The 17,335-nt window shown below is 47.2% G+C and overlaps 1 protein-coding gene across 2 annotated transcripts in view; it reads left to right on the top strand.

The window, feature by feature from the left end:
- The window catches only part of DDR1 (discoidin domain receptor tyrosine kinase 1), a 57,055-nt gene that overhangs the window by 22,504 nt on the left and 17,216 nt on the right, over window positions 1-17,335 (top strand). For both annotated transcript variants that reach the window (XM_077324532.1, XM_077324533.1), the window contains exons 2-8: window positions 1,831-1,953; window positions 10,888-10,990; window positions 12,091-12,319; window positions 13,943-14,090; window positions 15,197-15,299; window positions 16,211-16,397; window positions 17,084-17,330. In XM_077324532.1, coding sequence (XP_077180647.1) covers window positions 1,878-1,953; window positions 10,888-10,990; window positions 12,091-12,319; window positions 13,943-14,090; window positions 15,197-15,299; window positions 16,211-16,397; window positions 17,084-17,330 — 1,093 coding nt within the window. In that variant the 5' untranslated portion in view covers window positions 1,831-1,877. The remainder of the gene's footprint in view (window positions 1-1,830; window positions 1,954-10,887; window positions 10,991-12,090; window positions 12,320-13,942; window positions 14,091-15,196; window positions 15,300-16,210; window positions 16,398-17,083; window positions 17,331-17,335) is intronic.

Raw genomic sequence — 17,335 nt, forward strand, 5'->3', positions numbered from 1 at the left:
GGGCAATCTTCTACACTGTGCATTGGAAGTGAGTTGGTTTGCATGCCCCCTTGTCCACTCTGGCACTTGGCTGTCCCCTTCCAAATTCTCTTTCAGCCCTAATGATTGTTGGCCAGACCTCAAATAATGAGGGTGTTTTTTTGGGGGGGGGTCTAAACAGGTGAGCTGAAAATTGGTGGATTTAGGAAATGCTTATGTAGCCTCTCCAGAAAACTTGATGAGAGACAGTGTGGTGTAATGGTAGAGAAAAGTTGCATACAAGAACCAACTCTTCCTCTTCTATATCTGAATTCAAATCATCCCCACTACACCGTGGAAGCTTAGGCTGGCCACACTCTCTCAGACTAACCGATCTTTTCTGAAAATAAAATGGAGGTGGGGAAGATGATGTTGAGCTGCTTTGGGTCTCTCATTGGGAAGAACAGTGGAGTATAAATGAATTAAATAAATGTAAATAATCAACCTGCCTGAGGGGGTTTACAACCTAAAAAAGAATCAAAACTTAAAATATAATTAAAATCCAGCATTAAAATATCCGTCTGAATAAACCACAGTTGTTGGGCCCAAACTGTTGAGCCAGTTTGGTGTATTGGTTAGGAGTGCGGACTTCTAATCTGGCATGACAGGTTCGATTCTGCGCTCCCCCACATGAAGCCAGCTGGGTGACTTGGGCTTGCCACAGCATTGATAAAACTGTTCTGATCGAGCAGTGATATCAGGGCTTTCTCAGCCTCACCTCCCTCACAGGGTGTCTGTTGTGGGGAGAGGAAAGGGAAGGTGACTTTAAGCCGCTTTGAGCCTCCTTCGGGTAAGGAAAAGCGGCATATAAGAACCAACTCTTCTTCTTCAAAAGAAGACTTTTAAAAGTCTGTTTCCATGCAAAGATCACAAAATTTATATCAAGAATTCATTAAAGCAGTAAGAACCCTGTAGAGAGTTTGTGCACATAGGAATATGTTGAATTGTGTTTCGGATCCCTGCTGAAGACAGTATGCCGTAATGATTTTGGTTGTATTAATATGAGGAATGTATTTACATGGTATTGTTATTTATTAAAAGATCTAATTTGTTTCTGTTTCCTAAACAATACGCAGGTTTAATTAGAACACCCCTCTCCCAATCTTTTGGCTTTTTAGTTTATTGTGCAGGTTATAAGGTACATCACATCCCAGTTTGATTCCATGCGTGTGTATTGGGATGTGAGGGATATAGCTGTGTTAAGGATTTGCAGATTTGGGAGATTGTGAAAATCATTAGCATTAGCATTTTTGTTTGTTTCTGATCTAATAAACTATAACCAATGTTTGAACACCTTTTGTTGATATTTGCCTGGCCAACTGACCAAGTGTTTTTGAAAAAACAGAACTGACATCCAGTCTCACCTAATGTTTATATGACTCCGAGCTTTCGTGAGTGCTTCAGATGTCATGGAAAGAAAGAAAGCAATTTTTCTGGTGGGTTTTTTTTTTGGGGGGGGGTTAGTCAAAGGACTTGCTCTATAAAATCAACTTGCACCACACATGCGCTTAACCACAATTTTGGCTCATGGCCTTTCCCTTGTGATTATGTGTCATTCGTCTGCCAGTATGCGAATTGTGTTTTGTTTTGTTTTTGGGCCTGGATACGGAAATAAGGACAATAGCAGGATATTCTTGACTCTGGTGTGTGGAATGTGAATTATTTAATTGCTTGGGGACAAAGGGAAAGTGCCTGACCCATGGCGGAAGAGGCCAGGACTGCCTGCCCACGTTGAGTCAGCCAGGAGAAGCCTGTCAGCAGTGTGTAAGGGACCCACATGTGGTTTAACTGCAATTTTCTTCTGTTTGAAAGGCATGAAGACTCAACTGCTGGTGTAACCATCGAGCCCGGAGAGCATTATGGGACACACAGTGCTTTGCTTGCTGTTCTTGGCTTCTCTTGGCGCATCGGAGTTGGAAGAACACTTCGATCCAGGTGAGGAAGACAAAGAGTGGCCGATGGGGAGAGGGAAAGGTGTGATGCCCAGCCTGTGGGTGGTGTCCACAGGAGAGAGTGTAGGATTATAAAACCACTTTGTGCCAGGCATATAGTGGGGAAAAGAAAGGACAAGCGGGTGGGCAGAAAGACCAAAATGGATAAGTAGAGGATGAATTATGGGGGGAAAATTTTCAGTTGTATGGAGGCTTGGTGCTCTTTTCAGTCATGCAGTTGAAGAAGAGTTGTTTTTTATGCCCTGCTTTTCACTACCCGAAGGAGTCTCAAAGAGGCTTACATCACTTTCCCTTCATCTCCCTACAACAGATACCCTAAGAAGTAGGTGGGGCTGAGAGAGCTCTGGCAGAGCTCCCAATAAAAGACCCAGGTTGTCCAAAATACATTATGCAGCAATCTGCTGAAAGTAAACCTAGTTTTTACCAGGAGAATTGCAGATGGAAAAGGTTGAATCAGCCTCCCCCAAAAGGCTGTGTTTTAATCAAAATGGTGAGCACACATCACATAGCTAAACTTGCAAAGTGCATTTGAAGAATCACTTGCAGATCTCGCACATAATGGGCAGGTGAGAATCTCCCACCCCCCCAGGTAAAAATCCACAAATTATTTCCCATTCACTGATACTGTGGATTGACATTTACTACATAGTTTATGGATTTCTTGTATATTTCTTGAAACAGGGTTGTCCAAACAGAACGCAGTTGAAATGTGGCAGCACCATAAGATGTTGTATAAGGCAATATGATACTCAGCCCTTTACTCTAAATGGGTTTTATCTGACCCTCTATGACAGAGGTTCTCAACATTCCTAATGCCGTGAGCCTTTAATACAGTTCCTCATGTTGTGGTGACCCCCAACCATAAAATTATGCAATTGCACAGAAATTAAACTGAAACTGACCAATGGCGTGAAGATCCATTATTCATGACTAGATATTAAGCCCGCTGTGGGCAAAATACAGCGGGCCCTAGCATGATAGGTGGGTGGAGGAATGGGGGGAAGGAAGGAGGAAAAGGAGAGAGACAGAAAGACAGAAAGAAAGGGATAGTGACAGAAGAAGAGGGAGAGAAACAGGTAGCCAGAAAGAGGCAGCTGGAACAGAGGGAGGAAGGGAGAAAGGGAAAAACAGGGAATGCTGGGAGGAAGGGAAGGAGAAAGGGAATGCTGGGAAGAAGGGAGGAACAGAGTAAGGTAGGTGGGCTTGGGACCTTCTGCTGGGTCCAGGGGCAGGCTCGGCTGCCCCAGGGCCTGGCAGAAGGCTCGGGACTTCGGGAGTGGGCTTTGTGGCCTTCTGGCGGGCCCAAGGGCAGGCGAGCCTGCCCCAGGGCCCGGCAGAAGGCTCCCTGGGCGAGGGGAAGCCGTCCGGAGGACTTACCTCTGGGGAAGGCTTCTTCCTCTGAGCGGCAACTCCCCGGCCGGCCCTGGCGAGGCTGGGCCAACCAGCCAATGGGGAGCCGCGCTTTGCCCTCGAGTGAGGATTGGGCCATCCGAGTTTTTATCCCGGACAGGGCCCGCCCTAACTCCTCCCCACTTGCCCTTACTCCTTTATTCCTCCCGCTCCTCTGGAGCGGGGGGGAGGTTTAAAGATTGTATATAAATTGTGTTTTTTCCCGGGGTTTCTCAGTTCAGTTCTGCCTCTTGTCTCACCATGCGCATCTCGCTCTTGTCTGCTGCTCCAGACAGATGAACACTCTATCTCGATCTACCCCACAAGGCTGTTGTGTGGATGGCACCCCCCTCTCAAGCTGCTTCCCCGCCGTGACCCTTGTGAAAGGGCCGTTCAACCCCAAAGGGGTCCTGACCCCCAGGTTGAGAACCACTGATCTATGAGTTCAGGTTAGGGAAAGGAACTTGCCTGTCTCCTCGTCTTCCTCCTCCTGCTATTGCTCCCATTCAGTTGCAGGGGCTCCCAGAAACAAGGCTAGGGATGACGTGGGTGTCTGAAGTGGGAGTGAGGAATTGGCTAAAATGCTATCTGTGAAATACAAAGTCTTAGTAGCTTTCCTGAAGTACCCTAGGATAGAATTTGCCCTTGTCCCTGTCTTTCAGACAACAGTAAGTTGGTGGGTATCCTGTTTTGCCCTGTTGTTCTCTCTAGTGAGAAACTAGTATGCCTCTGGCCGAAAACTTAGTGGCATACTAATTTTCCTGAGGTGGGAAAATGACCTGTTTGGGGAAGTGTGATATTGTTGTTCTTGGATTTTTTTTTTAAAAAAAGAATGACTGTTTCTGGTTCAAACTACTTTTTAACATTTTAAACGAAGGAACTGTTATCAGTTGGAGACAGGAACATTTAGAAATGGTTCTGCTGAAGCAGACTTTAATAATATTTAAAGATCTGGGGTTAAAAGCTCTTTCCATGATTATTTGTTATTTATCTTGGCAAGTAATACCCCACGTCCTCAGCTGTTCTGCTGTGAGGTGACTTCCCGCTCAATTAAAACATCAATAGCAATAAATATAAAAGACCATTACAGGCCGCAACAGATATCGAAAGTGTAAAACGGGAGTCTAATGGCAGACTTAACAAATTTTATTCCCATCAGATCTCATGTCAACAGATGCGTCCCATATGGAATTAAAGGTAACAGCATACCTCAGGGGTAGTCAAACTGCGGCCCTCCAGATGTCCATGGACTACAATTCCCATGAGCCCCTGCCAGCGAGCGCTGGCAGGGGCTCATGGGAATTATAGTCCATGGACATCTGGAGGGCCGCAGTTTGACTACCCCTGGCATACCTTGTAAAAAATAGAAGCAGCAATAAAATCAGAGGGATCATGAGACATGGATATGGACATGCCTTAAAACACAATGTGGCAAAAAGCATTTAAACACCCCAAAATAAATAAAATAAAATAAATTGGCGCAGAAATTACTGGGGCAGGGGCGGGGAAGGAATCAACAAATTGGCAGAAAGCCTGGGAAAAACAACATCTAATAAGATGTAAAGAAAAAGTAGTTTAAACGTTTTATTTGTTCATGTATTTTTGTATATATTTCTAGGCCACCCCTCTCTAGCAGCTATTTGGGGGCGGGTAACAACTGCTTAAAATTACATTTAAAAAATCACCATTTTCATTTAAAACCATATCCATTAAAAATAAACAAACATGCCCTGCCGCTGATACCTCTGGGGGCAGATAGATCAAGTTTAAACCACCTAGGTATAAGATAGTGGGGGATGGAGAGGGCATTTGAATATCAAAAAGTGTCAGCCTTGGTCTCAACCATAAACCCGATGGAAGAGTGCCATTTTACAGGCCCTTCCGAACTTTAACAATTCCAAATAGGCCTGGATCTCTTTTGGCAACTCCTTCCACCAGGCTGGGCCCAGGGTTGAAAAGGCCCTGGCTTTAGTTGATGCCAGGTGCAGTTCCCTGGGGCCAGGGACCACCAGTAAGTTTGAGTTAGCTTAGCAAAGCACTCTCCAGGGATATGGTCCCCAAGATATGCAAGTCATAGCCTGCGTAAGGCCTTGAACTTCCTTGAACTTATTTAAAAGCTCTTCTTGCCTTCTCTAATAAGTCAACTTTAGAACAAATATATTTCCTTGGAACTTTTCTCAAGTGTTGGCTGAAATCGTAATCGTGCCAATTTAAAATGAGTATCATTTGTTACAACATTTTTGCCACCCTACCCCATTTATTAATCTGTGAAAATCAAGGAAGTGAAAAGAAATTAAATACATATCCAGCTTAACAGAATGCCGTCCAGTTGTTTTTAAGGAAATACCTTTAAAATACCTGCTGAAACTTAAATCTTTGTTCTTTTGGAATTTCAAGGAACATTTTGACTCCTCTCTCTGCTCCCTCGTTCCCCCCAGATTTCAAATTCAGCTTCATTAATGGGTTAAATGAATAATTAAATAAACTGGGATCAAGGTGTACAACCAGTGGGGACCATGTACAAGTCCAACCAGATAATCATGTCCGGTGTCTTTTTGACAGAACTTTATAAAATTCCGAGCAGTGTTAACCGGCTGGAAAAATGGACTCCCTGTTGTGCAATTCCGAATTGCTCATTGAATCCGATTGGCTGTCAGCTTGAGAGTGACAGAAGGAAGCGATTCGTTCTGTGCCTGATGACAGAATTTCCCTCCGCAATATACGTTTGTGGCTGGCAGTTCACCCAATGTGGCAGACCGAGGTGTTAGAATTCTATGGTTGTTGACGGGGCCGCACCACTTAAGACAGCGAGGGAGAGACACACTTCTGAAGCCTGTAAAAACTCCGGGCTGATTAAAAATGAGCTCTTTTCCCACAGGGGAGATGAGAAACAGACCACATACAAAAGTAGCTTGGGACTAAGGCCTGATTGCAGCGCAAGGCTGGCGAAACAAAGAGTTACCTTGTGTAACTTTGGTCAGGCTCAGCGACATGTTTGAACTGCCCCCGTGCAAAGAAGATATGCATTCTTTGTTTGCATGCCAGAGGCCTGGAGACATTGCAGAGATAGGGCTGGCGTCCCAGCTAATCCATCCACTGCTACTTTGCCCTGCTTGTTCGCAGCACAGTTTAAATGAGACGCTGAAGCGGTGCAGAGTTGTAGGGAGGGAAGCTCTTTGGGCACACAGATTCACCTTAAATCAAGACTGGAATCATAGAGTTGGAAGGGGCCAAACAGGCCATATAGTGCAGCCTTTCTCAACTTTTTTACTGTTGAGAAACCCCTGAAACATCCCTCAGGCTCTGAGAAACCCCAGAAGTGGCACCATCCTGCAGAATATGGTTGGGAAGAAGAGCTGTGTACATGCCCACCCAGGATCCCTCCCCTTCCCTGGCCCATCATTGGCCATTTTGGGAGATATATGGTCATATCACCTGATAAATTAACTCCCACCCATTCTCGAAACCCTTTCAGGGCCATCAAGAAACCCCAGGGTTTCATGAGAAAGCCTGATCTAGTCCAACCCCCTGCTCAATGCAGGATCAGCCGAAAACATCCATGGAATATGGTGGCTTGAAAAGGGGATTTGATAAATACAGATAGGATGGGGATGTCAGTGGGTCTTGGCTACGATGCCTGTGCACCTGAAGCTTTGTGCAGCTGTTGTATCTCCGATTGACGAATGCTTGGTACAAAGGTTTCCCATTTGCATTCAGGGCCTGGTTGTGAGCCCCAAGAGAGGCACCTGACGCCTGGCCAAGATGGACTTTGATCTGATCCACCCAGGCAGTTCTTGTGGAGAGAAAGCAGATAGTGGCATTTAGCAAAGGATACTGAAGGCTGGATGGCTACACAGGAGAATGTACACAAAGACATAACTTTAGGGGAGAGCAAGGAGAGTACTACATTTACCAACTCCAAGTTGGGAAATCCCTGGAGATTTGGGGGTGGAGCCTGGGGAGGGTGGGATCTGGGGACTGGAAGTGACCTCGGCAGGGATATAATTCTTGAGATATTTGCTCAAAAACACAGAGTTTTGCCCAGTCAGAGAAGCGTGATACGGAGTGCAGTAAATAAGTCTCCCAAGAAGGATATTGCAAGAAAGGTAAGCTTGAATTTATTGAAGAAGTTCACATTCAGGGTTCAGTAGAACGGAGAGAGGGAAACCTAATCTAAAGAATATTTTCTCTATCTCAAGTGGCCCGTTTGTCTAGCATTGTATGTGTGGGAGTATGAGGGCATCGTCTCTACAGGAGAGAGCTGCAGAGACATTTGCCTCCATGGAAGGCCATGTAGGGAGTGTGAGAGGGCAAAGAAAGAGAAGGAGTCAGGGAGCATTTCTCAGATTAAGACAAAAGTGAAGACAAAGAGAGGCACCCATTCAAGGAGCCAACACCTATAAACACTTAGAGTGGTGTAGCGCCCCCTAATGTTCAGGCATGTTGAGTTGATCATTCCAGCAACAACGCCTAAGAGTCTACCCTCTAAAGTGGGGGTCATCAACCCCCGGTCTGCGGCCTGGTACCGGGCCGCGAAGGCCACGGTACCGGGCTGCCGGGAAGAGGTAGGCGTGGCTGCCGGCACGTCAGTGATGCAAACGCGCATGTGCACAGTTGCTGCGCATGCACGTTTGTGCCCCCTGATGGCGAAAACGCGCATGCATGACAACTGCACGTGCGCGTTTGCGTGGCACCTGGGCCGTCGGCTCTCCCCTCACCCCCGGAGGCAGTCCCTGACCTCAAAAAGGTTGGGGACCGCTGCTCTAAAGCAGCCGTTTTCTCCAGACAAACTGATCTCTGTCATCTGGGAACCAGCTGTAATTCTGGAGGCTCTCCATCTCACTCCCCCTCAGCCGGGTGGCAAGCCTAAATAGTACCCACTTCCTTTGATATGTCTCATGGCATTTAAAATTCTTCTATCCAGCTTTGTTGGAATTGTAGCTATGCTTTTGCCCTCCTATTGCTAATGTGATTTATTTTGTATGGCTTGTGTGTTAATTTTACTTACTGCTTCTTCCCTTGTTTTTATGCAACCTACCTTTAGGGTTTGGGGGTTTTTTTGTCACCAGTTCACCAACTTGTTGAAGTGGACCCACTTCCAAACTAGGGTTGCCAGGTCTTCCCTGTCTACTGATCGGGGATGGGAGGGTAGGAGTGGCAGATCCAGGTTGGGGAATTCCTGATCTCCCCCAGGCTGTATCCACAAAATCTCCAGGTAGTTCCCAGCCCAGAGTTGGCAACCCTAGATATAATGCCGTATACTGTCCAAAGAGGCCATTTTTTCCAGGGAAGCTGATCTCTGTTACCTGGAGATCAGGTATATTTCTGAGAGATCTCTAAGCCCCACCTGGATGCTGGCAAACCTACAGGAGACATCTCTGAGAGGTGAATCTCTGACATTCTCACACTGCGGATCGGGACCCTTAGCTGGGCTCATGACTGCCTTGCAAAAGAGTTGAACAGCTTAGAGGAAGAGGAGCAGCGGGACTGAGGAGAGGAAATGTTGGGAAAGTCGATTTGTCTGGCTTTGCCTCTGTACAATATGCAAAACAGCCATGGAATATGTGGCTCAGCGTGTTTAAAAATAGTAAATGTTCTGAGTGAGGAGAAACTGTGGAGGTTGGGGAGGAGAAAGGTCATGTGGAGCTGCAAGTGGGTCTCAAAAAGAAGTTAGTTTGGAAACGGAACGCCGGCCTCCAGGTGGGACCAGGGGGTCCCCTGGAATTACAGCTCATCTCCAGACTGTAGAGACCAGTTCTTCTGAAGAAAATGGATACTTTGGATGGGTGGATTCTGTGGGTGGATTCTGCCCTCCCCAGCCTTTCTCCAGCAGTTTTACGGAGCTGACCTTGGTGCCCTCTGGGATTTTCATCACCCAGGGTGTTTGCCTAGGTAGCAGTGCGCTGGGCCTGCAGGTGCAGCCTGTGGACACGGACATCTGACCCACCTTCTGTGAGCCAAACTTAAACATGACAGAGAACTTATGGCTGCCCCAAATTCACCATTGAAAAGTAACTTTTTAAATGTCCTGAAGGCCTGACTTGGGATTGGGCCCTCAACCCAGATCCTTTCCCACCCTGTGCCTTTTCAGGCCTGCATCCTCCCACAGGGACTGTTTTGGCAGTTGGAAAGACATGGGCTGGGGAGAGCTCTGCACCACCTGCAGGATTTGAAAATCACTATTCAGTGGTGATGGTGAGCACATGGCAGCCATGATTCCTTGATCACATTTAGTTTGGTGTTCTCTCTTTCTGGTGGCTCTAGGCCAGGGGTGGCCAAACTGGCTCTCCAGATGTCCATGGACTGTAATTCCCATGAGCCCCTACCAGCTGCTGGCAGGAGCTCAAGGGAAGTGTAGGCCATGGACATCTGGAGAGCCATGGATTGGCCACCCCTGCTCTAGGCCATCCCTGGGCCCTGTGAGCAGCAGGGGCCTGGAAGGGAGACTGGGAGTTGGAAGCGGTCATCCAGACCTCAGTCCAGCTGAAAGTTTGTCCATATCGAAAGCAGTGAGGATTCATGTTAGTGGTGACAAACTTCCCTGAGAGATTTGAATGCAATTAAGTTGTGGCGAACTAGTTTTTGTTGGATCGGGCTTACAAAACAGCAATAGTACCATTACAGAGAGTAAAGAGTGGAGACTTGGAGAGGAAGGAAATCCCTCCCATCCCCACTTCTGCTCCATTCTCCTATGCTGTTCCCCCTTCTTCTTTCCCGCTCCTGCCATTCCTGGCTCCCCCACCCCTTTAGTTGATGCCACTTTCCCTCCCCCCTCCTTCCCTCCCTCCCCCTCTGCCTCCACTTCTCTTTCCTCAGTCTTCTCCTCTGGGTGCCATTTTGGTTTTCTGTGGCAACCAAAAATGAATTTTCTTTCCGTGTTGGATTCTCTCCTCTCCCCCCATTAATTTTGGTTCTATCAAATTGAGTCGATGTATTTTCATGTGCAACTCTTGAATTTGTACCTGAGGCTAGATTTATTGAGATTGTGATTGCAATAGTGATTACTGCTGCTATTATAATCATTCCATTGTAATTCACATGGGGGCTAGCCCACGAATATGCATACAGATCTTCTTTTATGCTTTAGCTGGCGATTGGTGGAGCAGATCGTCCTCTCAGCCCAATACACTGCTGTAAATGCCGCTGGATTTTTTGCCTTGTTTATCATATGTTTCCACTCTTGGCAATTGATGGCAGTAGTAATATGGATAGTCGATCGCTGGTTTCTAAGGTCTTCCTCAAGTTGTTTAAGCCCTGTTTTCTTTGGTGCCCGTCATTGGATCTTTCTTTCATTCATTCATTCATTCATTCATTCATTCATTCATTCATTCATTCATTCATTCATTCATTCATTCATTCATTCATTCATTCATTCATTATATTTCTATACCGCCCTCCCCTAAGGCTCAGGGCGGTTTACATTAAACATATAAGCAATACATCAGCATTATGCATGCCGATGGCAGAGAAAGAGCCATATTAACTTCAGAATATACTCTTCAATTTCTCTTTCTCGTCCCCCTTACAGCCAAGTGCCGCTATGCTTTGGGCATGCAAGATCGCACCATTCCCGATGATGCCCTCTCGGCTTCCAGCGCGTGGTCCGACTCGACTGCTGCAAAACACAGCAGGTGAGCATGACCTTTGAACTGTACCGCAATTGGGCACCCATGTCTTTTTCTATCCAATGTGAAAATTTTACATATTTAAAATAACATGCCAATGCACTACCCTTGAAGGAAGAAGTCCATCGTCTGGAGGTGTTCCTGGACTCAGCCTTGCTACTCAATAAGAAAGTGACTGCTGTGGCCAGGAGTGCCTTTTACAAGCTCTGATTGGTTAGCCGGCTGCTTCCTTTCCTGGGCAGAAAAGATCTGGCTACTGTGATTCATGCCCTGATTTAATCTAGGTTGCACTGTTGCACAGTGATCTGTGTGGGGCTGCCCTTGAGCAGGGCGCATAAACGTCAACTGGTGCAAAATGCTACAGTCCAAGATGTTGACTGGACATAGTAGGGACCATATCACTCCAGTCTTAGGCTGTTTATCCCTATTCAGGCACAATTCAAGGTGCTGGTGTTGGTCTTTAAAGCCCTGTATGATTTGGGACCAACATCCCTGAAGGACCACCTATGAACCTTCCCAACCAGTGCAGTCATCTTCTGAGGCCCTGCTTTGCATATCCCTGCCTTCTGAGATTTGACGGTGGCAAGTTGGATGAGGGTCTTCTTGGTCATGGCACCAAAACTCTTGAAATTCTCTCCTCAAGGAGTTTTATGTCCCTTTTTGTTGTCATCTCCTGTCAGCAGGTGGAGATTTTTGTTTGTTTGCTTCATTTGGCATTGCTTCAATAGTCCCTTCTTCCTGCCCAATGATTTAAGTGTTTTTATGCTTTTGTGTGTATATTTTAGCTCCAGTTGCAACTGTTTTAATGTTTTTTGTGGGTTGCAGTGTTTCTTAAGCGGTGATTTTCACATATGTGCTTTTAATTTGTTAGCTGCCTTGATGGATATTAGGCCAGAAAGGTGGGGGACAAATATATTATACATAAATAAAATAAATATGTTGCCATTTATTTTAGTTTGCATCATTTTGCATTCTTTTGCATTAACTATTACAAGAGGAGCTTGAAGATAATGTTTCCCCCTCATGAAAAGAAATACTTCCACAATAAGCTAATGGGCATTAATGAAAAATGGTCCAGTAACATGTCCTGCTTCTTGTTGTTACAGGCTGGGGTTGAGCGAGGGGGATGGGGCGTGGTGTCCAGCAGGTCCCGTCTACCCTAATGATGCTGAGTACCTGGAGATCGACCTACGTCAGCTGCACTTTTTGACCTTGGTGGGGACTCAGGGCCGTCATGCCAGCGGCCACGGCAAGGAGTTTGCTCGCACCTACCGGCTCCATTACAGCCGTGACGGGCACCGCTGGATGCCTTGGCACGACCGGTGGGGCAACGAGGTGAGCTAAGGATAGAGCTACATAAGCATAGGAGGAAACAGCTCAGTGGAATTTGTGGCAGGGTGGAGTTCTCAGCATTTTCAGCATTTGTGGAATTCGTTCCAGTTTGGTGTAGTGGTTAGGAGTGCAGACTTCTAATCTGGTATGCCAGGTTCGATTCTGTACTCCCCCACATGCAACCAGCTGGGTGACCTTGGGCTTGCCACGGCACTGATAAAACTGTTCTGACCGAGCACTGATATCAGCGCTCTCTCAGCCTCACCCACCCCACAGGGTGTCTGTTGTTGGCAGAGGAATGGGAAGGCGTCTGTAAGCCACTTTGAGACTCCTTCGGGTAGGGAAAAGTAGCATATAAGAACCAACTCCTTCTTCTTCTTCTTCTTCTTCTTCTTCTTCTTCTTCTTCTTCTTCTTCTTCTTCTTCTTCTTCTTCTTCTTCTTCTTCTTCTTCTTCTTCTTCTTCTTCTTCTTCTTTGTTCTTTCTATTTATTGTGATTTTAACATGTGGGGGTTTTTTTTCTACAGTTCATGTATTTTTATGCTTTTGTTCTGTGTATGTTGCAAGCCACCTTGCAGGTGGATAATGGATATTTTAAATATCTACAGTATTTACTGGTGTATAAGACTACTTTTTCCCCCTGAAAAACATGCCTCCAAGTGGGGGGGTCGTCTTATACGCCGGGTGCACTTGGGATAGTGGCCCATAGTACTGTATTTTGTGTGGAAATGTTGGGGGGTCGTCTTATACGCCCAGTCGTCTTATACACCGCCAAATGCGGTAAACAAAATCTTCAGGAATGTAGCTTGCAGGATACTTTCCTGGACATTTCCAGAGATCTTTAATTTAAATTTAATTTATTTTAATTTTTAAATTTTATATTTCATGAACCCCTGATGGTCTTCTCTGAGTGGGGTGTGAAATCATGTCAGCTCTAGGTTGGTAAATACATGGAGAGGGAGGGATTTTGGAGAGGGGACCTGTTTCAAGGGGGTATAATGCCATAAAGTCTACCTTCCAAAGAGGCCACTTTTGTCCACGTGAACAAAAAATCTGTCATCTAGACCACAGTAACAAGAGCCTCTTGTGGCGCAGAGTGGTAAAGCAGCCAACATGCAGTCTGAAAGCTCTGCCCGTGAGGCTGAGAGTTCGATCCCAGCAGCCGGCTCAAGGTTGACTCAGCCTTCCATCCTTCCGAGGTTGGTAAAATGAGTACCCAGCTTGCTTGCTGGGGGGTAAACGGTAATGACTGGGGAAGGCACTGGCAAACCACCCCGTATTGAGTCTGCCATGAAAACGCTGGAGGGCGTCACCCCAAGGGTCAGACATGACCAGGTGCTTGCACAGGGGATACCTTTACCTTTACCTTTACCTTAGAGCCCAGTTATTACTCAGGAAGATCTCCAGTCACTACCTGGAGATTGGCAACAATGCCTGTGAGTAATAACTAAGCAGGGGTTTTCATAGGGAGCCAGCTTGATCATTCCTACCATTTCCAAAATGCAAGCCTGAAAAAGTACTGGTCACTGCTCTGGCACGCCTTTGATCTGCTTCAACCCTTCCCCTGTCCCGGGTTCCGAGGAAATGCCAAAGAAGCAATTTCCTGTAACTGTTCTCTCCCCTCAGGTGATTTCGGGTAATGAAAACACAGAGGATGTGGTCCTGAAAGATCTGGGCCCGCCAATCATCGCTCGTTATGTCCGCTTCTACCCCCGGGCCGACCGTGTCATGAGCGTCTGCCTGCGTGTGGAGTTGTACGGCTGCGTCTGGAAAGGTGAGGAAGTCATAGAATCCTAGAATCCTAGAATCATAGAGTTGGAAGGGGCCAGACAGGCCATCTAGTCCAACCCCCTGCTCTACGCAGGATCAGCCCAAAGCATCTTAAAGCATCCTAAAGTCAGGCGGTACCCCCTTTGGGTTTCTTTCTTCCCCATTTTTGACTCTCCCCTGGACACGCATAGCTCATTGCTTCTTTATAAATAAACAACTGTCCCCACGTGAAGCTTTTCTTCAGCATCCTTTGCACTGTTCTGTGACAGTAACTTTTAAGGTTGATTCAAAGGTGTCCATTGATTGTATTAGTACTGGATGACTTGCAGATGGATTGGGTGAACTGATTTGGACCAGGGGCTCAATGCTCCTAGTAATTACACTATATCTGCAATGTTCTTAATATTTCATTTCTGTTCCTGGAAGGGGCCATACATGCCGTCCACTCAACGTTCAATGTAGGGTCATTTTAAAGCGTCCATGATAAGTTTCTGTCCAGCCACTGCTTAAAGACAGCCAATGAGGGGGAGCTCACCACCTCCTTAGGCAGCAGATTCCACTGCTGAACTATGAGGACTCAGCTTCCACTCCCTCACAGGGTGTCTGTTGTGGGGAGAGGAAAGGGAAGTTTAATGTAAGCCACTTTGAAGCTCCTGGTAGAGAAAAGTGGAATATAAGAACCAACTCTTCTTCTGACTGTGAAATCTCACCCTCCCTTATATCTAGCCGATATTGTTCTACACTAGTTTCAACCCATTACTGCGGGTCCTATCCTCTGCTGCCAACAGGAACCTTTACCTGCCCTCCTCCAAGTGACAACCTTTCAAATACTCAAAGACAGCAATCGTGTCCCCTCTCAACTTCCTCTTCTCCAGGCTGAGCATTCCCAAGTCCCTCAGCCTTTCTTCATAGGGCTTGGTCCCCAGGCCCTGGATCATCCCCCTCACTCTCCTCTGCACCCTCTCAGTTTTGTCCACGTCCTTTTTGAATTGCTGTGCTCACTTTGCAGATTGTCAGAGTTAATTGTGCTTTCTGAGGCCTTTCACACTGTCATGTTCCAGAGGAAGACCACAACGTTTAGCCTGCTAAGCCCTCTGTCTCTTCCCACAGATGGTCTTCAGTCTTACACAGCCCCTCTAGGCCAGGTGATGCCGCTCATCCCAGAACCAGCCTACCTGAACGACTCCACTTACGATGGCCACAGCGTCAGCAAGTGAGTGAGTGAACTCTCCCCACCCGTTTATGCATACTGGGGCTTGGGTGGCCCTAAATTGTGGTAATCTGAGCCCGAATTGTTTGCCTGTGGATTACAGTTACCACGCAGTAACCTTCTTATTGGCCTGGTCAACTGGAAGAAAACTCCTGCGTGGTCCATTTACTGCCATGTGATTTGGACTAGCGTCAGGTCGTATGGCTCCACCTGGAAGGCAGGCTGCCAGGCAGATCCAAAGCAGATGTTGTGTCTGTTCTCCTGACTCTGATGTTTGCACAGTCAGGTGTGTTGTTGTCAGGGAGCCAAAGCCCTCAGGGTTGTATGAGCCCCCCCAAAGAGACAAGGAAAATTGCTGAATGTGAAGTCTTGAGTTCAAACCTCTCTAGATTTATTGGGTCATCTGGGGCACGTCAGCCTCAGTGACACCCTCTGAAAAATGGTAATGCTCTAGAGCAGGGGTAGTCAAACTGCGGCCCTCCAGATGTCCATGGACTACAATTCCCGTGAGCCCCTGCCAGCAAGCGCTGGCAGGGGCTCATGGGAATTGTAGTCCATGGACATCTGGAGGGCTGCAGTTTGACTACCCTTGCTCTACAGACTACACAAATATGAAGACCATCTAGCAATCCGTGCGAAGGTCCCCTAACTGTACAGCATCACGGGACCCCTGGAACAATGAAGCCCATGGTATGTACTACACATGCTACTAGGATAAACCACTTCTGTAAATATTTTTAAAGGAAAATGTAGCTTTGTTGGAAATGTCATTAACAGACTTTACCCTTCATAGTAGCTGTTCCCTTTTGCTAAGAGATACTAGGAGGAAATGTACAAGTGTCATGGGGTCATAACCCAGATTTCCCTTCTCCCCTTTGTCCCTTTTGTCATTCTGCCTGTTTTTTTAATTCCAGGCTGCAGTTTGGGGGCCTGGGCCAGTTGACTGACGGAGTGGTGGGCCTGGATGATTTTACCCAGACCAAGGAGTTGCGTGTGTGGCCGGGGTACGACTACGTGGGATGGAAGAACAGCTCTTTCCCCAGCGGCTTCATTGAAATGGAGTTTGAGTTTGACCGCCTCAGAGCCTTTACATACATGAAGGTACTGGGGGAGGGGCCGTTTACCGTCCTTCTAGAAAGTTCTGCGCCCTCTTAAACGTAGTCCTACCTTCTGGAGAAGCAGAAGCGGCCGACTTTGATAAGCCAGCCATAAAGATATTTGAGGAGCACTTAGTCTTCTCTTGGGTTTGATTCCCCACTCCCCCACATGCAGCCAGCTGGGTGACCTTGGGCTCACAACGGCACTGATAAAGCTGTTCTGACCAAGCAGTAATATCAGGGCTCTCTCAGCCTCACTCACCTCACAGGGTGTCTGTTGTGGGGAGAGGAATGGGAAGGAGATTGTAAGCCACTTTGAGACTCCTTCAGGTAGAGAAAGTGGCATACTCTCCTTCTTCTCCTTCTCCTTCTCCTTCTCCTTCTCCTTCTCCTTCTCCTTCTCCTTCTCCTTCTCCTTCTCCTTCTCCTTCTCCTTCTCCTCCTCCTTCTCCTCCTCCTCCTCCTCCTCCTCCTCCTCCTCCTTCTCCTCCTCCTCCTCCTCCTCCTCCTTCTCCTTCTCCTTCTCCTTCTCCTTCTCCTCCTCCTCCTCCTCCTCCTCCTCCAGGCTAAACACTCTCATATTCACAACAGACATAGCTGAGGAGGGCAGGGGCATGAGCTTGCTGGGCGGCTCTCTCTCATTTACATGTTTTCCTTTGTCTGCATCTCTCTCGCCCCTCACCTCCACAGGTCCACTGCAACAACATGCACACGCATGGCGTCACTGTCTTCCGGCAAGTGGACTGTCTCTTCAAGCGCAGCCTGGCCACGGCCTGGGAGCCCACGCCTGTCTCCCACCCGCTGGCTGTGGATGTGAGGGACCCCAGCGCCCGCTCCCTCACGGTGCCCCTGGATGGACGCCTGGGCTTGTTCGTCCAGTGCCATTTTCACTTTGCTGCCGAGTGGATGCTCTTCAGCGAAATAGCCTTCCTCTCAGGTGAG

Source organism: Paroedura picta, chromosome 3 (genome assembly GCF_049243985.1).
Source record: "Paroedura picta isolate Pp20150507F chromosome 3, Ppicta_v3.0, whole genome shotgun sequence".
Lineage (NCBI taxonomy): Eukaryota > Metazoa > Chordata > Lepidosauria > Squamata > Gekkonidae > Paroedura > Paroedura picta.